Genomic DNA, 25,910 nt, shown 5'->3' with positions numbered 1-25,910 from the left:
CTCATTAAACCAGGTATGGGTACTTTTGGCAGTGTGGGCAGATGCCAAGTCCTGCTGGAAAATGAAATCAGCTGCGGACTGGGAACCAACACCAGCAGATGACATGGCTCCCCAAACCATCACCGACTGTGGAAACTTCACACTGGACAAGCAGCTTTTGATTGTGTGCCGCTCCACTCTCCCTCCAGATTCTGGGGCCTTGATTTATCTGAAGAGGACTTGTTCTTTTCCTTAGCCCGGGTAAGATGCTTCCGACGTTGTCTCTGGTTCATGAGTGGCTTAACACAAGGAATGCGTCAGTTGTCCTGGATACGTCTGTGGTGGCTCTTGAAGCACTGACTCGAGCCAAAGTCCACTCCTTGTGAATCTCCCCCAGATATTTGAACGGGCTTCTTCACAATCCTCACAAGGCTGCGGTTATCCCTGTTGCTTGTGTTCATATTTCTACCACATTACTATTTTTATTTCCACTCAACTTGCCATTAATATGCCATATACAGCACTGTAATGACTGTCTTCTGATTATGAAGCCCACTGAACCAGACTGATATTTAAAGGCTCAGGAAACCGTTGCTGGTGTTTTTAGTTCATTAGCTGACTAGAGTGACACCACGAATAAATATTGAACTTATTCACATTTTCCGAGATACTGAATTTGAAGTCTTCATTAGCTGTAATAATCACAATTAAAAGAAATGAACACTTGAAATATAACCCCCTGTGAGTACTGAATCTATATAGCACGAGTTTCACTTTTTGAATTTAATTACTGAAATAAATACACATTCCAATGATATTCTAAGTCATTGAGATCCACCAGTATAGAAAGTCTAATCTAAGATCTGACCCCATATCAAATCATTAGGGTATATGTTCATATGATTCTTAAACAAATGCCACACAATGAAGACAAGAAATTATGAAATCTTAGGAATGAGTATATTATGAATTATAAAGTCAAAATACAGGTTTACAAATTTATGACACGTACTGAGACGATGTTATGATATAAATCTGCAAAGTTTGACTGAAGTAACTTATTAAACAATAAAACCGTTTATTCACATCACTTTAAAGCAAATTCACGTCTTCACTTTTTTAATTGAAGAAAAATGGCAGCTGACTGCTTATTATTGGTGGCAGACAGAATTCAGCTGAATAAAATTGAGGAATTCTCTAAACTGATGCATGTCAAAAGAGTAACTAATCACCTATGCACTTTCCCTCAATATTTAGACATAATTAAAGAAACGGCACATTTGTTAGACAGAGTTTTGTATATTTAGGTTATATCTAGTTATTTTTGAGGTATCCACCAATGAGATTTCTGATTTCTGACACTAACCAGTGAGCAATTTTCATTAGGACTATTTATTCAGCAGAAATGAATAATCGAAAAGGCATTATTTCTAAAAACAAAACAAAACATTTCAAATATATATATATATAGAACATTTTATTGGAGATACATTGAGGGGTAGATGGGTTAACTCTTTTAACTAAGCATCGCTAGGGAGATGATCCAAAATTAAAATGATTTGTATCTATGCAGAACTAAAGAGGGTCCACTTCCAAAACCACTGCCTTGACATTTACAACATTTCACTTTTTAATGTTGTCCATATTTAACCATCACAATTCTTTCTGCAGCAATCTTAAATGTTGAGTCTAAATCAGCCCTCTGTTATCAGCCTACACATTGTGGGACGCTCTTTTTAGAAACTGATAACTTTGGGAGTGAGCTAGTTAGTGCTGCCACACCCCTTTTTCATGAGAATGTAGTTCCAGTGTGCCGATCTTAACATCCTTGTTGGGTTACTAGTGTTAGTGCTGACTGCAAGTATGATACTTTCTGCTTGGACAAATTATTCCAAGCTCTTGATTAAGCAGAGAGCAAAAATACTTTTCACAGGTTTTACAAGTGTGGTGATGCTTTGTATCGTCACTCTGGTTTCTGAGGAGGGGTGATGATCCTGCATTGAAAAGTAATTCAGATCCTTGGTGGAGGGGGCAATGGAGAAGGAGGAGTTTGACGTTATTTGATGACTTCAATCAGTTGGAGGGGGCTCCTGGGGTTCCCGATTGACTGAGTCAAGAGAAGAAAGAACAGACTTATGGTTATCTTAAGAGCATGTAATCTAACCGTATTTCATACAGATCAATTCTAATATAAAAATAAAGTGCAATCGAATATGTTTCGCGCTTCATAAACAGAGAACATGTACTCTGAAAATATAAATGCCTAGTTCTTGATACAATACAACCCCCAAAAATGCATTTATCATGCAAGAACATTTTCATATTTTTATCTTGATTCTATCTTCCGTTTTTTCATACGGTTAGCATAATTAATAATAATAATAATATAGCAAGGAATAATAGGTGATTTTGAACTTTCAGGCTTTGACAACACATGACTTGTGTTGTTTACAAGAAAATTGGAGAATGCGGCAAGTTCTCCTAAATCCCTTGTAAGCCACTTAAGAACAAATCTGTTCGTACTAGTGGTTCTTGCATGAGGACAATTGTCTTTCAGAACAGAAATGGTAAATAAGTGGCATTCCATTTCAAATTCAACATAAACATTTGTGTATATACCTTCCTCTCGTGCCTTCATACGGGCGACAAAGTTGTAGCTCTTGTTCCTGCGATAGTTCTCATATGGGTCGTCCAGTGACACCCCCACACCTTTAAATTGGTCCCACTTGTCCCTGACGTCTCCTCCTTTGATAGGGTCCTGGATGCCCTGTTCTTTGGCCCCCAAACCACCTGAACCACTCCAGCCTACAGAAGACAGCTAGAAATCAGTATAAACATTTATGTGGTTCATTTTACCATGACGTTAAGTTCCCGAAGCCAGCCTTTAGGTTTCAGGACAGAATAAAAATATTCTAAAGCATACCCATCTTCATTAGCAGCTGATGGCCCTTGTTCTCTTCCCCTAGCCTGTTATCTGCAGATGGTTTGGCGGGAGGGGCAACCGACACTGATGATGAGCTGTAGAGAGCAGGAGACGTGGTCATCTATACTTCAGTAAGCAGAGGAACGCTCTTTCAGGGAAACATCTCGTTGAAGAACAGCAAAGGGGACTTACACAGGAGAAGAGCTCTGGATTTTGGGGCCATGGCGTCTCTTCGAAGGCGACTGTGAATGTGATCTGGATCTGGAGCGAGAGCGACTGCGAGAAGATCTGGATCCACTTCTGGACCTAATAAGAGGTAGGTTAAGCATGCCCATAAGAAAAATACACACACATACATATATATATATATGTATATGTATGTGTGTGTGTGTGTGTGTGTGTGTGCGCTTGTAGACCTGGATCGTGAGTAGGAGCGAGAGCGGCTGCGGGAGCGGGATGAGCGAGACTGGGACCTCGAGGACTTTGAGGAGCGAGAGCTGGAGCGAGATGAAGATCTCCCTCTGCTGCGAGACTGACTGCTGGAGCGACTGCCTCCACGACCGCTGGAAGGAGGTGAGCGACAGAGGGTGGGGAAAAGAGAGGATTAAATCATTGATCAGGTGGGCCCTTATTTCACCAATAGTGACATCCTCTCCACAACGGATTGGGGAGGTAGTAACAAAGCCGAACTTTGATCAGAATGAACACACAGACAGCTATTTGAAAGCTCATTTCCACAGACTAAGTCAAAACAATAGAAACAAATAAGAGAAAGAGAAGGAAGAGGAAGCTCACCTGTTGCGTTTCTCCTGTCCCTTTTTTCTCCTGGCTCTCATTTTGGCCCTGAAGAACTCATACAGGCCGTTCTGCTCCCAGCCTTCACTGGTGGAGACACAAACCACAGTAGACTTTAGATCTGGTTCAATGTTGATCAAATCTGTCACTTACACATCAACGAGCTGCAACTGTTTTACTGCAGTCACGAGACAACGTTCACATTCCTCATCCACTCTGACTTTAACCCTCTAATTGAACCCCCTGCCATCTCCTCGCCCCTCCCCACAGACTCTAGGATAGGTCAGCTTGAACCTCTGACATTTGCTGAAAATCAAAAAATGTCAACAAAATTCGACAAAGCAGCCCTCGCAGTGCGTTTTACATAGATATACACAATTCTGTAGGCGTGGGCGTGTTGTCCGAAAGTACCCCCGACGTACGCAAAGGTGCGAGGGCCCGTACATTGCTGCCTGCAGCTTTAATGTCGATTGATTTTCTATTTAATAATTGAAATCGTCACACCTCTACTACAGACTGTTCACCCCGGAAGGGATCGTGATGCCAAGGTGGGTGTATGCCCTTCACGGGGAGCGAAGATTGTTCCGTTGTTTTGTTTGCGTATGTTGATTTTCACTCTTAACCGGTTATGAAACAGCCTCAATGTAGTACCGATGCATTGGTCCAAGGACAGACAAAATCAACACTAAAGTACTGTTTCATGATGTAAATTAATGATAATAAATGATAACCTTAACTTTAAACTAGAGTCACGACTTCCCTACATGACAAGAACCTCAATCTAAAGCAAATTACACACTGTATTCAAACTTCCCACCGAACTGCAAACTTCCTAAGAGTGTAGAAATACAAGATGACTCACATAAAGTCAGTGTCAGTACCTCAAGATAGATGCTTGGCAAATGAAATGTTAGCAGGCTTCTCATTGTTAACTTGCCACCACGGCCTATGGAAGATTTTAGCAGCTGTAAATGGAGCTGTACTTGTTTCTCTTTTCTAGTCTTCCAACCTCTCAAAGCGCTTCAACACTACATGACATCATTCACACCCTGATGGGAGGAGCTAAGGTTCCACCTGCACATCAGTAACTAACATTCACACACCGTAGAACAGCTACGGGAGATATTTTGGGGTTAAGTGTCTTGCCCAAAGACACATCGACATGGCTAGCGGAGCCGGGGATCGAACCGCCGAACCTCTGATTGAAGGACGACCCTGCTCTCCACTGAGGCCCAGTCACGCACTAGATAACATGAAAGCCAGTCATCTGGTTAATGTGGTCTCTGCAAACCAGTTTCTATAATCAGCAAACAGTTAGTTTACTAATAAATGGTAATAAGTAATGACATTATTTAGATTTGATAAGCAGATTTCAAAAGGTTATTTAAATTGAATTCACATGCTATCAAACCCCAACACAACAACTTACTCAATTTCTCTTTTGCTTTACTCATTAAAAATGGCAATGCAGTGTGTGTCTTATGTTTCTGAAAATGAAGATTACTTTATGTGAATAAATCAAACTATAAAAACTAGTGTTTTCAGCCGCTCAGAGTGAAAGTAAAGAATACTGGTTACATCCCTTTGTTTATATGGGCTAACAACAGCCAGTTAAAGGGGTGGACCCCATTGGTACATTCTGATGTATTCGCAATATTTAAATTTTAATTTGTCTTCAGACAGAGTTGAAGTGTGTGAGTACCTGTTCCTAGGCCGATCATGGGATGGAGGGCTGTAGAAAGCTTCCACAGCAGCAAGCAGGCGATCACTAGGTGGCATGGGAGGGGGCAGCCGGATGTCTTTAGGGTCCAGAGGTTTGTAATCACAGTCCTCAAGCTGAGCAATAGACATAACAAGGATGATCATGAGATATGAAACAGTACTGGGAAAGGATCAGTCTTTTCTATTTTGAAAATTACAGTACTATATTAATGTGGATTGTCCTTTTCCATTATGATAATCCATTTAGCTATTCAGACTAGTCTGTAATATACTTCCACTGTCCTGTCTTGGACCTTCACCATTCTATAGGCCACAGTGGCAGTGCGTAATTAGACTTTACCACCGTTATTTCATCCTATTCAATCATGATGGTTTGCTTCTTCCATCTTGGAGCTGAACACACGTCTTGGTTGGTTTCTCTCCCTGTCAAGTATCTGTCCATTCTGTAAACACTATTATGCTATTGTGATTGCAGATTTGTTTACTGTTCTAACGTGAAAAAGACTTATCAAAACATTACTTCTGCATTAGATTTTAACCCCGACATGTACGAACCCATCCATCATGACGAGGGGGGCGGGCCCCACACTTTGGAGTACTACTGCTCTAATCAGAAGATGGTGACGTACTTTGACTAGCGGAGCCATGAGACCAGCTGGCAGGTCAAAGTAGGGTACGTTAGGCACCAGACTGGGGTCATCTTGCACTGGCTGCTGACGATGACGCATGTGGGGTGAATGGCCATTGAAGCCATGTGGGGGTTGGCCAAAATCCGGGTGCTGGCTTCCACCCCAGGGAGGATGATCGGCAGCCATACTTGGGGGAGGGAGCCTCTGACTGGGATGGTGGTGGGGAGGACCCGGCATGTCTGGCAAATGGATGTCTATATTGTTAAAGACATAAGATAAGATGAGATGAGTAAATTAATACAATTACAGGTGGAGATAAAGTAGTTGCGGGAGGCTTCCTGCCTCTGCACTTACCTGCAGGATAATCTCCTTGAGCATAGTCAAAGCGGTGTGGGGTGTACGGTGGCCTGTCATAGTGGTGTCTGGGAGGAAAGTCGTCCTGCATAAAGCGTGGCGGAAAGCGTCCGAAACTATGTGGTGGTGGGGGCTGGTTGAAAGGAGGTGGCTGCTGGTGAGGAGGGAAGGGCCCTCTGAAATGGGGAGGTCTCTATAGAAATGCAAGTTGGACACAGGATACCGTCATTCATGTCAATGACCAGCAAAATCTTTGACGCAACAGAAATCAAATCAATAATAAATCAAAGCAAAGCCAGTCAAATGGCAATGATCATCGACCACATGCCTGCATGCGTGGAGGAAATGGGGGCTCCCTCTGGCCCCATGGAGGCTGGTCGGGCTGGTTCCCCCATGGCGGCTGCTGGTCATACGAGTTCCAAGATGGAGGGCCTTGGTCAGATCCACCAGGGCCGCTCCAGGGGCCTCCTTCTCTGGGTGGACCTCCACTCCAATTTCCCGGGTCCCTCTGCTCATTCCACATCCCCTCATGGCTGTTCCAAGGAGGGCAGGGAGGGGGAGGCTGGTTTGGGTCAAAAGGAGGCTAGGGAAGGACAAGTATGAGAAAGGGCCTGAACATCATTTGCTGCCTGAGGTCACACATACACCGCTCAAACCGAAAGCAAGGAATTCTGAAGGCAAGGCAAGCACTGTCACAAGAGGGTGAGACCCAGGCGCAGCCAGTGGGTCGCACATGCTGCAAATAGAACCACTGCTGGGGCCTGAACCCACTACGAGGACAGGGCTGCCTCCTAAAAGTATGGCAGGCTATAAACTCTTACAAACAGAGTCTGACCTTACTATATGCAACTGTGATAGAAACCCAGACCATTAGCTGCTCTGCCGCAGAATGTTGCGTTTTGAACCAGACTTCGGTACAACCTCTACTACTGTTCAGTTTGACCCCTGGGATGAGTGTTGAACTATGACCAGGACACACACTTTTTGTCTTTGATATGATATCGTTATATTACAGATGAACAAAGTCATTAAAACATGCAGCTGTTCTGCAGGCGTGCCCGACTGTACTGTAAAGAGACCATAAATAGCATTAAAACTGGCAGTGCAATACGACTTACCTACTATTATGATTATTATGCAGTCACTGTTGTTAGTGGACTCGTCAATAACCAAGGATATAGCACATTAGACATCACACACATTGTATAACTGGCTGTGGAGCTAACCGATTTGAAACGTCTAGGTTGGAGGTTTATTCTTTGTCTCCAGCATAAAAGTTGGACATCATTTTCCATTTTCAAAAGCCACTGCGCAGATATGCACCTACAGGTTTTTGGCACTTGTGCAAAGTGGAACATGAAACTGAGCGTTGACTTTGCCACGATCTACTGTGGGGTTAGATTCTATCTCTTTTTTCTATTTTTCTTTGAACACAAACCTTTGCCAACTGAATCAATGTAAATATGGGCGATGGCTAGTGAGGATAAGCCACTGCCTTTCTGTCCATACCAGTATGGAGAACGTCTGTCCATTGTGTAAACCTACAGACTGCCTAAATTGCTATTAGGGTTGCCCATTTGTTTATTACTGTTCTGTGTGAGAAAGATTCATTTCAAAAACTTTTTTTTAAAATCTTTACCGGCTGGTTGGGGTTCCAGGGGCCCAAGTGCTGCTGAGTGTCATACCACGCAGGCTTGTTAGAGGTGATATCTGAAGGCCCACTGGGGTTGCTGGGGTCCTGGGGCCTGGATGAAGACCCATCAAACTCCCCTGGAAGAAGTACCGACATGGTAGGCTTCACATCCCCTGCACACAACCACCAACACATTACAGCACAAAGATACATGTACCTGCCCATTGTAGAGCTGATCACGAACCAGCAAAACCCTTTAACAAGATGTGTGCGTGTGTGTGTGTGTGTGTGTGTGTGTGTGTTCTCTCACCAGCTTTTGTGGTCATAGGCAGGGCCTTTTCATGCTCAGCTAGGGGAACTAGCTGTGCTACAGGGGCAGACAGCGGCTGCTGCTGCTGCTTCAGGCTGGAAACAAACTCTTCGTGCTGGGTATTCAAAGCCTGGATCTGCTGCTGGAAGGCCAGCTGGATCGGTTGCACCGCCGCAGCATACTCTGTTATCAGAGACGCCTGAGAGAGAGGGCAACATTTAGAATTAAGATTATCTCAAATTGATCCAGGATTATCAGCGAATTAAAACCACTCATGGTTATATTTTCATGAAAATCAATGTATGTATGTATGTATTGGTATTACTGATTATATGGCTTCACTTCCATGCGCATGAACAACTGCAAATACTAATTGGACGTGGCAAAACTGAAACCTACCTAGAATAATCCTAACGTGACAGAAAATAAGCAGTTTGGATTGCTGCTAATAATGTCCTACAACATTTGATGGAGCTCATCCTTGTGACAGCTGTTATTCCAGATGACTCTGTGAACACCACCTTTCTAGAAAAAAACACACAGAACATCTGTGTCTGGAGATTTAAACAATGAATTAAATTGCTACTGCTGTGTCATATTGTAAAATGACACACAGCCCCTCTCTCAAATCAGAGACTGCAGGTATTTAATATCCTGCACGGATAAGATTCAGAAGTTCAGACTCATCAGATTACTCTTATATGGAATCTAAAGAATCTCTGAGTTATCTTTTATCAGGATTTGTCCTTTAACCCCCACGTAAAACAAATCTCAAGGACACCTAGGTAACATTTAAAAAGTCTCAAAGCGATGCAGAAAAAGTTGTTCACACATTACATCCAGACTAGATTACTGCAACTCCTTATTATCAGGCTGCTCTAATAAGCCTCTTAAATCCCTCCAGTTGATCCAGAATGCTGCAGCTCGTGTACTCACAACAACTAAGAAAAGAGATCACATGACTGCTGTATTAGCTGCTCTGCACTGGCTCCCTGTAAAATATCCAGCACGACACCTACTGCTATATGCATTAAACGTTTTTATTTATTTGGATATAGGCCATATTGCACTTTTAGATTGTGCACATGTTTCTATGTTAATCAACCACTTAGACCATGCTCATTCTCTTGGAAGAACAAACTGACCTATTTTTATTTTAATGTAACAACAGAGATGAGGCTGACCCAAAAATGTGTGATGTCTTTAAACTTAAACAAGAGGCATGATTATTTCATAGACATGAAGCAAAAAGAAAAAAAGAGCTGGGCAAATTGGAAAAGGAAAGACAATAAAACAATATTTTTGAGTCTGATGTTGGGGTGGTGAAAGAACTTGGGAGAAACTAGGCATTCTTCTATGGATTAAGTGCAGTTTGCTATGAAGATAATGGACTGAGCTGCGGGCTTGTTTTGTTCATGGTGCCTGAGGAAAATAAAACAGATGGTGGTTCCCATCCGCTGGCTTTGACAGGCAAGTAGAGCCTTCAACTGTATTCTACTCACTTGGTACTGGCCGAGGCCAAGGGCTGGATTCTGGAGCTGCTGAATGGTCTCCTCATCAAAGTACCCATTCTTCTCCCACAGCTGCAACAACTGGAACGGAAGTGGGTGGGTATAATCAGAGAAAGACAACTGTAGACTCAGTGATAACAATTTAACTAACCAATATGTGAAAGGTTGACACTGTCCTATTAAAAACAAGACACACTCCAGTCAATGCAACTGACATGCTGGTACTTCCTTCAATATACTCATATAACACTACCAGTAGTGGCCCATGGAGTTAATGTTACTACTTAGACTAGTAGTACTGTAATCTGAGAAGAGGTAGAGATGTTGAAAGTGTGTTTACCCTAGTTATCTTCTGCTGCTTCTCCTCCTCTACGGCCAGAAAGCTGGTGCAGTAGATGGGAACCACAACGTTCTGCAGAGCCGCCAGCAAATCCTTCTGCTGCTTCCGCTGACTGTGAAGACATATTTAAAAAACACGTTACAAAGTGGAATATACTGAAAGCTGGTGAACAATTTTCTTCTCACTTAATCGTTTTTTAATTCCCAAATAAGCTTCTTTATACGAGATGTGTTACTAACAGATCAAGACTGCAAATCAGCTGCTCAGCCATGACGAGTGGCCGGCCAGTCACATTTAAGTTTGTGTGCCGCATAATAGTTCAAGTCGGCATTAAGGAGCACATAACCTCATGTCACAACCTTGCTGTCAATAATATTTCTGAGAAAGAAAATCAGAATGTCACTCCAAAACTTTAGAATTATTGAAAGTCTTATTGGGGCTATGTTGTTACATAGCCCCAATAAGACTTTCAATAACATAATCATGATGATGAAGTGTAGGAGTAAAGTAAGTCTATTTTGGTTTGTGTACCAGTGATGGAGAACATCATTGGTTAAATAGATGAGATGTAGGCGGAGCTCAAAATGCGCTCCATCAGCAGTGATGCGGTTGCGAAGATGTGATGTCATCAGTTCACAGTGCTGTGGAGTCTTGGCATTGTTGAACATCCAGTTCTTCCCAGCCTGACAGGGAGACAAACACATGAGTGAGATATCAATATTATTGGAAACAGTATTTTAGGAATCTACGAACATAAGCGCTCATGAGAGAATCTCTGTTATGGCAGGCTTACAGAGATGGCGTCTTTGGTGCAAGTGTCGATGATGGGCTGCAGCAGGTTGTCAAACTCGGTGATGTCCAACTGAGTTTCTTGCAGCATTTTCTGGGTCTGCTGCTCCATAGCCAGAGCTATGGCTGCAGTCACTTGTTCCTTTATTGAGGAGGACAGGGAATAAAGCATCAGAACATTATATCAACCATTCTTCTTCATGAAGTGGAACAGGAGCTAACAGGTAGGATGTCAAATAGTAACAGCAGCCAAACCAAAGTTGCTTCTTGTCAGTCATTCCTCCTGTTCCTCTCACAGCCTTTGCTCGCGCTTCATGTGCGTGTGTGTGCGTGTATGTGTGTGTGTGTATGTATGTGCGTGTATGTGTGTGCGTGTATGTGTGTGTGTGTATGTATGTGTGTATGTGTGTGTGTGTATGTATGTGTGTGCGTGTATGTGTGTGCGTGTATGTATGTGCGTGTATGTGTGTGCGTGTATGTATGTGCGTGTATGTGTGTATGTATGTGCGTGTATGTGTGTGTGCGTGTATGTATGTGCGTGTATGTGCGTGTATGTATGTGCGTGTATGTGTGCGTGTATGTGTGTGTGTATGCATGTGCGTGTATGTGTGTGCGTGTATGTGTGTGCGTGTATGTGTGTGTGTATGTGTGTGTGTGTATGTATGTGTGTGCGTGTATGTGTGTGTGTATGTGTGTGTGTGTATGTATGTGTGTGCGTGTATGTGTGTGCGTGTATGTATGTGCGTGTATGTGTGTGCGTGTATGTATGTGCGTGTATGTGTGTATGTATGTGCGTGTATGTATGTGTGCGTGTATGTATGTGCGTGTATGTGTGTGTGTGTGTGTGTATGTGCGTGTATGTGCGTGCGTGTGTGTGTGTGTGTGTGTATGTATGTGCGTGTATGTGTGTGTATGTATGTGCGTGCATGTGTGTGTGTTTATGTGTGTGTGTGTGTGTATGTGTGTGTGTGTGTGTGTGTATGTGTGTGTGTAGTTGGAGAAGGTCAGCCCGACAAAGAGAGCAGAGGAGATGTGCGCTGCAGCGCAATAATAAATTACACCACTACATTAAAAGGTACCGGGGAAAAAAAACACAATTTCCATCGGGGCTTATCAATACTCTGATCTTTAATAATTGAGCACCCGGACCCCTTTATTACCGAGTTTTAGTAACCAATCCCTATCTTCAGGTAATGTAAAATAGCTAAAGTCTCTCTAGAGCCAGTGTTAAGTTGTTCTGCTCTGGGCTCCATGGAAGACAACCTTCTCCCTTCGTAGATATAAATGGCTTTTTCTAAGTTAACAAAAACACAACATTTCTTAGTTTCAGGGGAATGTGCACATATTAAAGACACAGTTATGCATATTCTAATCTATTTCTGCCCATTAATCACCCTAAATGTTACACACCGTTCCTTTAACACCGTGTTCCCTTTTTCCTGTTGTCACATACGGTAACAGGTACATCGTCAGTGAAAAGAAATGTCACCATCAATTGGAAAGCATTGCGCTGTCTGTTGCAGACTGTCATACTAAAATGACCTTACCAAAATGATTTCTCTTGACACCCTGAGTTGGCCTCTGGTTGAAACGGGGGCTCTACACTGTGCCAGATGTATTCATTTCTTTCTTGCTCTATACCTGTCGGAGTGTGTGCAGGTGCTGCTCTTGCTGCTGCAAATTCCATTGGCTCTGTTGGATGAGCTCATCCAAAGACAGCGCTGCAGGCGAAGGAATTGGGGGCGGCGCAGTCATCGACATCGATGGAGGGGGGATGTCAACCACGTCTTTGGTGCCGGGGTTGTACATTTCTGCAAAGAAAACCGCAGGAAACATGAAAATGTGAAGTCTGGAAGTTTGGTAAAGCTCTGATATTGGTGTTGAGGCTGGGAGGGTTGATACTGTGCCACGGCTAATGTGACGCAGAAGCCCAAGAGGACGCAGTCCATAAATCATATACACTAAAGTATATAAATCAAAGTCACCTTTAAAAGGTCAAATAAGATCCATCGGCTTACATACAGTGAGCTGATGAAACATTTCAAGTACAAGCGAGTGAACATAATTTAAATGACATGCTATCAGCATTCACATTGTCGTTGTTGCCATTCCTTGACCCCCAGACCCCCGCTGAGGGAAATATGTTAGAATCACCAACGGCACCCAGGTTTGCAAACATAGAACAGATGTATGAGGCTATACAACTACTGCAAGGAGATGACATCACATTCCTATTTGATGTTAGAGAGAAACCCTGGCCCACAAATCGAGATGAAAGTAAAACATTCTTTATCATATATTCTTGCTTATGATTCTAACTAGGGATGTCCTGAGCCAATAAATACTAGGCTGCTTTAAGGATCATTGATCATATCAGTCATGTAAAAAACATCACTTTCTAAGGATTTGTTTAATGCCCTTCATTAAGGTATGCAAGCTGTCAAAAATGCCCCACACCATATGTGTGTATGGTAAGGTGTTGTGACTTCACAGTGAGCTTGGCATACGATATATTCTGACCTATCACTTTTTACCTTGCTCAATATTTTAAAATCTCATGAAATCAGTATTGTATTTATCCCACTAAAAGCATGCAGCTCTTGCACTACAGATGCCCTGAATCATAAGAAAAAGCATTTTGATGCAACCAGATTGAACAAGCTGAGCACTGAAGCCAGTTCAACATCCAACACATCTTTTGGTTATCTGGTTTAACTACCTAACAACCGCCATCCTGCTAAACGCTCCTACGATGGTGGCCAGCCACTCAGTATATCAACCTAGGGTTTCTCAATCTGTGAGCGTGTTCACACAAAGAGGGAGGAGTTTGCAGCATTTGACCAATCACAAACATAGGCATGTATGCCGTCAGCAGAGCAGCCTATTTTAGACCTCGGCGCCCTGTACTACAAAGCTGGATTTGGTGTTAGCAAGGTCATTTCAGTCCTTTGACAGAGGTTGACTTCTTACCAGGATAGATCGCCATGGTTACTCATGCTGAACACCTAACCTGCTTTGGAGAGTTGACGTTTGAGATAAGAGATCAACTCGTATAAAAGCACCGCCTACTGACCAATCAAATTCAGTTTATGGATCTTTAGATAATATTACACAAATACAAAGTCAGAATGCAGACTAAAAACATTTTAAACAGACATGCAAAAAAAAAAGACAGCTGGCAATAAATCTCTGCCTGTGTGAATGTGTAAATTAATAGATTTATAACCTCACCACTTCATCTAGCGCCCGATAGCTCAGACTGTACCGAGTTAATGCTTTGCTCATTTATTCTATTGGCGTGTGACAATATTTCCACCTTATTTTTCAGCTGCAACCGAGGTGTAAAACAGACTTGGGAACAAATAAAAGGAACATTTCTAGATAAATATATTTATTGTGTGTCCCCGCTTCTTGAACCATGTGTTGCTGCATGACATTTCAGAGTTGTGTCTTACAGTCACAGATTGGATGCAGTTACTTTACTCCAGTTTTCCTGCTTTTAATTATGTTTTTATTTGCCCTCAAGTCCGTTCCACACTGCCGGGATTGCAGCTGAAAGAATAAAAACACGTCTAAGCAGCACAATAATTTAATAGAATACACACATGTATTTATTTAACCAGATTGAGAAACCCTAGGTTGATTCACGGAGTTGATAACCTCCTTTGTGGCCGCTTAGCGAGATGGCGTTTGATAGGGTTAATTAAACCAGAAACCATCCAAATGGAGGATTAAGCACAATTTGATCAGCACCATCAACAGAATATAGAGAAATCTTTAGTCTACTTCAAAACAATAGAGCACATACTCAAAAAGAAAAACATACAAGAACAATTTAACTGAAAACAAACAAGAAGCTTTCCAACTGGAATTTGAATATGTGTGACAAATCTGGTTCCCAATAAATACCTTCAGATTTATACTCCTCCCCATCGTGGGTAGAAGAATCTGAAGAAAAGCAGTGAAGAAAAGCAAATGGAAAGAAAGTGACAAAAAGCAAATGGAAATACAGTAATGCATATAGTGGTATTACATGACTGACAGAAGAACTCCATGCAACCCTGCACAACATTGTGCTATTATCTAATCATCATACAGCGACCAAAAAGTAATATAGGTTCAGTAAGATGCTACGACTTTCTCTACTTCAGCAAGAAGCAGCAATAAAAGTCAGATGATAGTCAGAACTATGAGTAAATACATAATACTACAGTTAAATAACGTTGCTGATAATTATAGAACAGCAGGGTGTCGTGATTGTGTGGTTAACTTAAATGTCATAGTTTTACGGTTTTTAAGTAATGGCAGAACCAGAACAGTATATTTCATATTTGGATTCTGCCACTAAAAGCCATGTGAAATATGTATTAAATAATCTAGTTGAAAATGTTGTGTTGGTTACTTGACTGCGGGGTATTTCAGATCGGCGTAAACAGAACGTGTACACATAAAACAAAAACTGTGTTGGGCAGGTTTGGGAGCACATCAAACATTCAGCATTAGTGGGGGTTACAAAGAGCAATCCCAAGAAGTACATTGCAAATAAGAGGCACGGATCAAAACACATTAAAGTTGTATGTCCAGCCCAACTCTGGATTCAAATAAAGAGCAAATTCAAAGATCTATTTGGTTTAGAACTGGTGAGCTCCACGTGGCTTAGCGATGAAAATATGGACCAGAAGATGAAGGCAGCGTGTGGTTTTACTGTGACTCCACTGTAAAACACAGCCGATATGGCAGCAAACATTAAGAATGACTTCTGCTAGAAGTAAGCTTGATGAAAGTGGTAGATCGAAGGAGGTACAGTATTTGCATGATAGGCTTTGTATGATGATAAAACCAAAGGACACAACTACTTGAATACCCATTAGGAATATAATGTTGAAGAGTCCAATCAGCAGTTTACCTTATTTGCAAAAGATGCAAGATGTTCTAATTGGATTATGTCCCCAAGTTGCCATGTGTTAATTTCATAACATAAATAACGTGTTTATCACTTATTGGCCTATATGACTGCATAAGAGGGTCGTATTTGATCCCTGGCCCCTGCAGGTCTACAAGTCTAAGTGACCTTGAGCAACATAGTGAACCTCAAATTGTGTTATCCATGTGAGTGTGTGCATGTGACTGGTTATTATTGCTCATGATGGGCAGACTGGCCCCTTGAACGGTAGCCGCTGCCACCAGTGTATGAGTGAATGCTGGCTTGTGTTGTAAAGAGCTTCGAGTCGTGCATTATTTGGCATTTAAATTCAATTCCGTATTTTGATTATTCTCCCGAAGGATTCTATAGCACTGGGAAAGACTGAAAGCCTTCAACAACAAACACTCCAACATTACAAAAATATCTATGTGTAAATTCTGGTTTTATAGTAGACTGTCCTTTTAACTACATACGCTGCTGGTGCTCCATAGTAAGCTTGCACTTGTAGTAGCTGAAGTATTCTCCCCCAAAAAGGAAGGAGAACTTAGGGTTGTCCTTCTGTTTCTCCATCGTCATCTTTTCAAACTCTGGCCCGTTCCGAGCGACAAACTGGGCCAGCTTGTCAATGACATTCCTCAGTTCTTGATCTGCACCAGAAAAAAAGCAGAGAGAACAAATACAGTCAGAGATGATGCAAACTAAAAAGACAGCAACAAATGACCATAACCCATGCTCCGTTTCCGACCAATGGGAAGCTTAGTTTAACCATCTTCTGGGTTTTCAAAGATTGTTACCTGGGTATTAATCTTTCAGAAAAACTGAAGGGGCTACAACCATTATTGTGAAAAGGGAGTTTAACATCTGAACACCGGATGAACATTTCATCTGATCTTTAACACCCAAATACGTGCTAAAGATGCACATATCTGGACATGAATCTAACCATTTGAATGAGACCGGAGTTTTCATTGGCATTGAGATAATAGTGGAGTACGGTTAGCCTGAGGAGAAGGCATCCTCATCGACAAACAGTCCGCACTGGAACTCCATGCGTTTAGTCCGCTTTACTGGCTGAAGGATGCACGCTCACTGTGCCACAGTCACATAACGTTAGCGCTCCACATTAGAACATGAAAAGGGACATCGCAAACTTATAAAATATGTTAAATGTGTGGCCGTGTAAGTTAGCTAACGTTAGTACTTTGAAAGAACGGACGTTAGCGTTATGAACGCTTAACCTAGCTAGCTGTTGCGCTACAATACACAAGTAGATCATTGTTCATCCTCCACCTGTTTATTGGTGCACAAATCAACCTTACAAACACGGCTCGTAGAATCGCATGGAGCCACTGACATTACACAGTTGGCCGGAAGGCTAAATGCAGCGGAAACGTATTGTGTTGAACAACGTTAGCGCCAGGTAGCACGGTAGCTAGCTAACGTGCTATGGCAATCATATAGCGTTAACGCTAACGTTGCAGCGTGACGTTACTGCTCACCTTCTGGGGCATTGGGGATATCCATGATTTGTTTCAGTTACAGCACATCCGCTGAACCGTAATAGATCAGACCATTCGATTTATATTCCACTACTTGGTTTATAAAATGGACCAAGCATTAAGCTACCCCTGTAACGTGGGCCGGAAACCAATTGTATGGCTTAGGGTAAGAAGAACCGCCCTACTCTACTTCTGATTGGCTAGTTGCTCTAGTTCTTCTTCGGTTTCGTTGTATTGAATGGCAGGTGACAACTGTCGTTAAAGGCACATTACCGCCATCTACTGTCCTGGAGCGTGCACGGACTTCCCTATTCCCGAACTTAGACTAACAAAATAAAAAACTCGATTATATTCAATAATCCAGTTTCTTTAAAAAACTCAAACAAGGCTTTATATTTATATTTATATATAAATACACCCACCCTACAATTATTTAGCTCCTCTCTCTGGAGTGTTTAAATACTTCACATACCATGTTCAACCGTTTCTTAATTCACACAGATCTGATGGATGTTTCCCCAATGACTGCATTGTTTTATTTAACTCTGTCCTCTAACCTCAGTCTTGATATAGTTGTTTGCTCTCTGGAGTTTTTTCCTGTTGTTTTCATCCCTCCCATTGTTTGCCTTATTTCATATGACGACCTTTGTTTCATTCATCCCAATGCTTTTGGCAGTAGACATGATATTGCTCCATATTACTGCTTTAGCTTCAGCTTCAATGAAAGCTAAATCCATGATTGTATCCTGTTTCATTCCCATCGAACCGCTATGAGCTGGGATCCTCATTAACCTGACTGATGCAGTGTGAATAATTAATATATTTGATAGTATATATCTGGTCTGTTTTGGGATGACATGGATTGTAATGATACTAGCGCTGATAATTAGTCTGCTTCATCCATTGCAATGCCATTACAGTGGCTAACATCTCTACTGTATTGTTCAGTGATTTGGCGTTCTTTAATATTTATATTACATTTACGACCAGTAAAAACACACCCAGTTTTTCTAATTATCTGCCCGATTCTCGTCATCTCTTTATTTTCTTTTGAATATACCCATCTAAGGACACAGGGGAAATTAACCTAACAGTCACTGGGTAAGGTACTGTATCATATTCAAGGGTAATGTATTCAAGGGTAATGTATTGTCATTATGCAATACGGGGTTGTACAACAAAATGCAGTTGTAAAAACATGAATGCAAACAGCGGCAGAAAAATAATAATAAAAAAAATAAATAAATAAAAAGAATGTAAACAGCAGCAACCAAACCATTTTCTATGGCAGAGCTCTTCACATTTGTAATTCATCATTAGGGTAAATTGCCCATTAACCTTGACTGTGTTTGAGCATCAAGTATCATGGTGTAAATAGAGTCCACCTCCTCTCATCCCACAGGAATCCAACTCTCTGTCCTGCAGTCCGCCCGTCAAGTGCAGCTTGATCCGGGTTTCCACAATGAGCCAGGTCTCTGTGAAGTCACCGAATTCCCGTTGCTGGGTTAGCCTGAGTCAAATGGGCATACAATTTAGGCCCAATCTCAATCTCCACACTCACAGTGTACTCACTTTGCGGCGCCCCGCAAAGTCCTTGAGGGTTTAGGGATGTCGCACTGTCAAACTGGAGTGTTTGAGGGCTCTCTGGCAGACATTTTGAGCCCTTTATGAACCCTTTACAGAAGTCAGCATTAGATGCAGGCTGCAGTCGAATAGTCCCTCAAAAAACAGGTCTCATGGATGTGCCTGCAAGAGGTTATGATGTCAACACCCCAGTCAGGCTAGCAGACTCTTCTGCGAGCTCGCTGGAGTGCTCTCAAGAGACGATCCACAAGCCTATAAGCAACCTCTGGTTCTCTGGCGGAGGTGCAGAGCCCAGTGGGGCATGCGATCAGCTGCATAGTGGAATAGATTCAGGCTACATCCACACTACTGTATGTTTTCATGATCAAACGCATATTGTTTGCTTCGTTTACAGTACAATGAGCCTCCCTAAGTTTAAACACGCTCCCGAGGCCAGAAAAGTTTGGAATCGCCAGGGTTACCTCTAGGGAGTGGAGAGGCGTCATCGCATAAGTTTGGAAATGATGACGTAGACACCCGCGTTTGCTACTTAATTGGATCTTCGCAGTCACGACGTGTCCTTCCCTGATTCGTCCCCTATGCCCTTATCATGTGACCCTTTTCTGGAAGAAAACAAACAGCCAGGTCTACCAGTGATTTGTTTCATCCTGGATAACGGAATACAATAGTTACTGGCTTTGTTTTCTATACTAGCAGCTGTTGTGCAGTTAAATTCTGCATTTTATAATGATACTTAAGCCTACATGTGGAGGAAGCAGCTGTTATTGGAGCGATTTACCTGGCGTGTGTCTAGCGCTGTTATCAGCTCTATGGAGCTGTCATTTGAAGTCCGGGATTGTGGCTTTGAGGAGGGTGATGGACACAAAATGGAGGACTTTCCTTTTGCTTATTTTGTTCTGCACAACTATTGTGAAGTCCACACAGAAACTGTAAACTAACAAAAGCATAAATGCTTTCCAATACGACAGGTTTTTATCCACCAGCCAAGCTACGAGTGAGAACAGACAACAACGAAACCGAGCGGAAACGAGGAGAGATGTATGCTAACCAAATTTATTGACCCGTAATCTAGTGAGTTAATGTGTGTGAGAGGGAAAGAGAGAGCAAGTATATAAAACGTTTTTCCCCCCACGGTCAGTGTGAGTATACATGCATGAACTTTTGTTATTAAAGAGTACAACTTCGTCGTATTTTCTGTAACTAACAAAGCAATCTACTTCTTCTTTGCATCGGCACCTGCATGTCCATAAAAAGTCATTTGAGTTTTGTTTTCAGGAAGGTTATATGGATGGAAATCCTTTCTATAACGGTGATGAAACACCTGTGTGGACGGAGATCATTTTTGTTTTAAAACCCTGTGTAGACGTCTATGTAGCCCTACGTCTCCTGGGCTACTGTAGGGCTGGCTAGGCCTTAGCCCCTCCGACTTCCTGTTTCAATTCAATTCAGTTTATTAATTTTTTTTTAAACTATATGTACACTGGGTGGCGCTGTTCTGTGGTCCTGTGCTTGCCTATATAGTCAATCAGATCATGATTGACGGCACCCCGGAAAGGGCTCACAGTTTTGACCGCTGTGGAGTGAAGAGTATTAGCTGTCTCCGCTGATATTTTGGCATATCTCAGCATAGAGAATAAACACATATTTATACATAATCAAATGTTTCCGTGGGTGATAGGGTGGAGGCTGAACAAGAGCCAGATCAATCCGAGGGAAAAACACCTCAGTAGCCTGAGTACTAGGCTGGGGTCCTTTAACACCCTTTGTATCTTTTCATGACATTTTATATTGCGCGAAAATGGGGTTAGCTTTGGGCGTTAAATATGCGTCAAACTTCCCATAGTATGTTTGGAGTACCTTTCTCTCATCTCCCCCAAGGGTCTATGTATTATATACATCTCTGCATTTTTTCCCCTCCTCTTTAGCGCTTAGCGGGCCGGAGAACATTAGCTAAACATGCTGGCGAAACTTTCTCCATTCGCCGGGCAGGTTGGATGAATCACAATCCATCCGTGGCATGGGGACGCCTGCGTTCTCCATATTCCGTGGTCAGGTCGAAGTGAGAACCAAGCTATTCTGGCACCATGTAGCATGTCTATACTGACATTTAATTGTCTAAGTAAAACACTTGATACCAGTTTGTCTTATAGTGCGCGGTGGGCATCCATCTTTATTGTTATCTTCTTGAAGCCTATACAACTACCGCACACATTGGTGACATCAACACAACACAACAGTTGCCTGAACAGGAAGTAGCCAAGATACTACACATACCATACCCATATTCCAGAGATAACTTTGTTGCAAAAATATTGCTTTGGCCAAAGACAAAACTTTACATTAACACTAATGTATTTTAAAGACCACACACCAACCAAATATTTATTATTACATCCAAGTACAGTTTTTACTTTCAAATAAACTAATTAAAACACTGATAAAGCAAATTAACTTTTCACAATAAAATATTCTGATTCAGTACAAACTATAATTATAAAGAATACCTAAATCAATACATTAACTTTAGACAAAACCTTTCAATATAATAAATAATTTAGCTTTTTTACCACTTTTACTACATTTCTTTCAAATAAAAAGTTTAATTTGCTATAATATAAAAGTAACATTTTCAAATAAACCGATAAATTAAAAACATTTTGTTAGTCAATGTTAAATTTAGTTTACTTACTATCAAAAAAGAATATTCTTCTCAAAAGACCTTTGTTTGTCATGTCTGTGCATTAACTTTTCTGTACCATCCATTTTCAATACCGCTTAATCCTCATTAGGGTCGCGGGGGCGCTGGAGCCTATCCCAGCTGACATAGGGCGAAGGCAGGGGACACCCTGGACAGGCCGCCAGTCCATCAACTTTTCTGTACCCACAACAATAAATAAAACCTGCAAATAATTGTGCATACAGTAAAGCTTATCAATACGTGTTTTACACAACACTTGAGGAAACAAACACAACTATAAAATGTTTGTGCTTTTTTTACTTTGTTCAACCCTTCTGTAAACTTGAAGCACACAGATTTTAACATGTAAAACGTACTGTACATATCTGCTTCAGAACTTGAAATATAAAATGTAATAGCTGTTAAACATGTAATAACAGTGTTAAAAAAGTGTCTTTAATAAAAGGAACAAACTGAATGTCACAAAATAAATTCTGGAAATACAAGCCACAATACAAATACAATTTGAAACTCAAAAGTAATACAATTCCATAGAGCTAACAAAACAGAGTAGACTACAATATTTGTTAGTTGTGAACTGAAAACCGGGTAGACAAAATTCCTCATATTTGTAATTCAAAAATAAAACTAGTCATGTTAACGAACATGAGAACTTGACACATCACCAAGTCAGTCTGCCTTTGCCTGGTGAAGGAGCAAACATCTCTGAAACATTGCAACAGAAGCAAGATGTTATGCATAAGACTATGATATTGGAACATTTGTTTAACCTCTTCAATCCCGGCTGGGATGGAGTTATTATTTTGTGTGGATGCATTGTGTGGTTGTCCTTGTGGTCTTCAAAGTCCCATACTTTAGTAATTTTGGGTAGGGTCGTGTTGTCTTTTTATTCCCAAGTTCAGAGTAATTTTCATGGTAAGTGCATAAATAAATGATGGTGAATTTAATTACATTTTCATTTGAATTTCATTTGTATAGCCCATAATCAAATATCACAAATTTGCCTCTGAGGGCATTACAATCTGTACTCATACGATATCGTCTGTCCTGACATCGGAACACTAACAACTCCTCCCAAATAACGCTTTAACATGGAGAAAAAAAGAAGAAACCGTTCAGATCAGATTAGAAAACTTTATTAATCCCCAGAAACTCATTTGCCACCAAAAGCTCATACAGACAACAATAGACTCATACAGATAACAATCGACACAGTCCACAGTGCACAGCAGACAAGAAACACATTACAAAGAATAAATAACAACAGAAAATGCCATATGAAAGATGATTGACCACATCTAAAGGTGTTCATTAAATAATCTAACATTAATGCCCACAACCCACAACATTTGATTTTGTACGCAATGTTTGGAAATAGCTCTGACCTTTCTCTTTTTTATAACCTTGTAACAACAAACAGACTGCAGCGAAAACCATTGCTGACTGCCCTCCATTCAGGACGTACACCTTGAGTCATGAGATGGGCAGGAAACATCCCTGCAGATCCTTTACACCCTGGACACAACCTGTTTCAGCTTCTCCCCTCTTGGAGGCGCTATATAACACTGTATGCCAAAACACTGCAGACATACAACAGTTTCTTCCCACAGACTTTGACTCTGATGAACACTTGACACCAGTCATACACTGGCAGCAATCCTCTACAGCCGATGCTGCCATTATAGATTATAATCAGTTTTTGAATGTTCAATTCAGTTTATTTTGTATAGCCCAAAATCACAAATTACAAATTTTCCTCGGAGGGCTTTACAATCTGTACACATACGACATCCCTGTCCCAGGACCTCACATCGGATCAGGAAAAACTCCCTTTAAAACCAAAAAAAATACATATACACATACATACGGTATATACATATACACATATATATATATATATGTGTATATGTATACATATACACATACATACGGTATATACATATATATACTGTATATATATACATACATATATATATGTGTATATACACACATACATATATATACAATGCATCCGGAAAGTATTCACAGCGCTTCACTTTTTCCACATTGTTATGTTACAGCCTTATTCCAAAATGGATTAAATTCATTATTTTCCTCAACATTCTACACACAACAACCCATAATGACAAAGTGAAAACTGTTTTTTGCAAATTTATTAAAAATAAAGAACGAAAACATAACATGTACATAAGTATTCACAGCCTTTGCTCAATACTTTGTTGAAGCACCTTTGGCAGGAATTACAGCCTCAAGTCTTCTTGGGTATGATTCCACAAGCTCGGCACACCTATTTCTGGGCAGCTTCTCCCATTCTTCTTTGCAGAACCTCTCAAGTTCCATCAGGTTGGATGGGGAGCCTCGGTGCACAGCCATTTTCAGATCTCTCCAGAGATGTTCAATGGGGTTCAAGTCAGGGCTCTGGCTGGGCCACTCAAGGACATTCACAGAGTTGTCCCGAAGCCACTCCTTTGTTATCTTCGCTGTGTGCTTCGGTTCGTTGTCCTGTTGGAAGATGAACCGTCGCCCCAGTCTGAGGTCCAGAGCGCTCTGGAGCATGTTTTCATCCAGGATGTCTCTGTACATTGCTGCATTCATCTTTCCCTCAATCCTGACTAGTCTCCCAGTTCCTCCTGCTGAAGAACATCCCCACAGCATGATGCTGCCACCACCATGCTTCACTGTAGGGATGGTATTGGCCAGGTGATGAGCAGTGCCTGGTCTCCTCCAGACATGACGCTTGGCATTCAGGCCAAAGAGTTCAATCTTTGTTTCATCAGACCAGAGAATTTTGTTTCTCATGGTCTGAGAGTCCTTCAGGTGCCTTTTTGCAAACTCCAGGCGAGCTGTCATGTGCCTTTTACTGAGGAGTAGCCTCTGTCTGGCCACTCTACCAAACAGGTCTGATTTGTGGAGTGCTGCAGAGATGGTTGTCCTTCTGGAAGGTTCTCCTCTCTTCATAGAACACTGGAGCTCTGTCAGAGTGACCATCGGGTTCCTGGTCACCTCCCTGACTAAGGCCCTTCTCCCCGATCGCTCAGTCTGCCTGGGCGTCCAACTCTAGGAAGAGTCCTGGTGGTTCCAAACTTCTTCCATTTCCAGATGATGGAGGCCACTGTGCTCATTGGGACTTTCAATGCTGCAGAAATGTTTCTGTACCCTTCGCCAGATCTGTGCCTCAATACAATTCTGTCTCGGAGGTCTACAGATAATTCCTTGGACTTCATGGCTTGGTTTATGCTCTGATATGCACTGTCAACTGTGGTACCTTATATAGACAGCTGTGTGCCTTTCTAAATCATGTCCAATCAACTGAATTCAGCACAAGTGGACTCCAATCAAGTTGTAAAAACATCTCAAGGATGATCAGTGGAAACAGGATGCACATGAGCTAAATGTTGAGTGTCATGGCAAAGGCTGTGAATACTTATGTACATGTTATGTTTTCGTTCTTTATTTGTAATAGATTTGCAAACATTTGCAAAAAACAGTTTTCACTTTGTCATTATGGGTTGTTGTGTGTAGAATGTTGAGGAAAATAATGAATTTAATCCATTTTGGAATAAGGCTGTAACATAACAAAATGTGGAACAAGTGAAGCGCTGTGAATACTTTCCGGATGCACTGTATATGTATGTGTATATATACATATACACATACATACGGTATATACATATATATATATATATATATATATATATATATATATATATATATATATATATGTGTGTGTATATGTATATATACATACATACATATATATATATATATGACCTCCTGATGTTATTTAATCATGTGTAATTGCCGTCAAGGGTTATTTAAGGTGACTCAGCAAATTTGAATATAGTATATGTGTAAATCTACAACTTTCACTAGTTTTGTGCACATATGTCCTGTCTAGTCTTCACATTTATCTGTCCAGCTTTGTTGTCTTTGTCCCTATAGCTTCTATTTCTGTGTAAGAGATGCAAAAACACAATGAAATACATTGTATCTGCATGCATACTCCGCCAATAAAGCTTTGGATTCTGGTCACATAATCTTCTTTACATTGTATTGGCTAATTAATTAGCAGCAGGATGTACATTTGATGTATTAAGATTTGGTTGCTCGCCCAAATGGTCTCTGAGTAACTGAGATAATTGCAATAAGTATTGCAACTCCAGTCTCCCCTACATTTGAAATGAGTTGTGCATCACGCACGAACCCTGTCACCGTGGCCC

The 25,910-nt window shown here is 41.4% G+C and overlaps 1 protein-coding gene across 3 annotated transcripts; it reads right to left on the bottom strand.

Moving 5' to 3' along the window:
* Positions 1–1,439: 1,439 nt before the first annotated feature.
* Positions 1,440–17,627, bottom strand: cherp (calcium homeostasis endoplasmic reticulum protein). Of its 3 annotated transcripts, none has more exons than XM_034530862.1 (20): positions 17,409–17,627; positions 16,383–16,556; positions 14,895–14,933; positions 12,627–12,796; positions 10,990–11,127; positions 10,728–10,879; positions 10,197–10,308; positions 9,848–9,937; positions 8,346–8,544; positions 8,042–8,208; positions 6,731–6,985; positions 6,403–6,595; positions 6,049–6,302; positions 5,400–5,533; positions 3,698–3,784; positions 3,319–3,465; positions 3,095–3,208; positions 2,903–2,997; positions 2,599–2,784; positions 1,440–2,086 (listed from the first exon to the last, which is right to left on the bottom strand). In XM_034530862.1, exons 1-20 carry the CDS (start codon positions 17,431–17,433, stop codon positions 2,049–2,051), a joined length of 2,769 nt encoding a protein of 922 aa, XP_034386753.1. In that variant the 5' UTR covers positions 17,434–17,627; the 3' UTR covers positions 1,440–2,048. The 3 variants fall into 3 exon arrangements, with proteins under 3 accessions (XP_034386753.1, XP_034386754.1, XP_034386755.1); XM_034530863.1 differs by having other exon boundaries at positions 8,042–8,172; positions 17,409–17,588; XM_034530864.1 differs by lacking the exon at positions 14,895–14,933 and having other exon boundaries at positions 17,409–17,588.
* Positions 17,628–25,910: the final 8,283 nt, after the last annotated feature.

The sequence above is a fragment of the Cyclopterus lumpus genome, chromosome 4 (assembly GCF_009769545.1).
Source record: "Cyclopterus lumpus isolate fCycLum1 chromosome 4, fCycLum1.pri, whole genome shotgun sequence".
NCBI classification, from domain to species: domain Eukaryota; kingdom Metazoa; phylum Chordata; class Actinopteri; order Perciformes; family Cyclopteridae; genus Cyclopterus; species Cyclopterus lumpus.
Note: the sequence above shows the minus strand (reverse complement) of the source record. Positions and strands in the feature narration are given on the sequence as shown.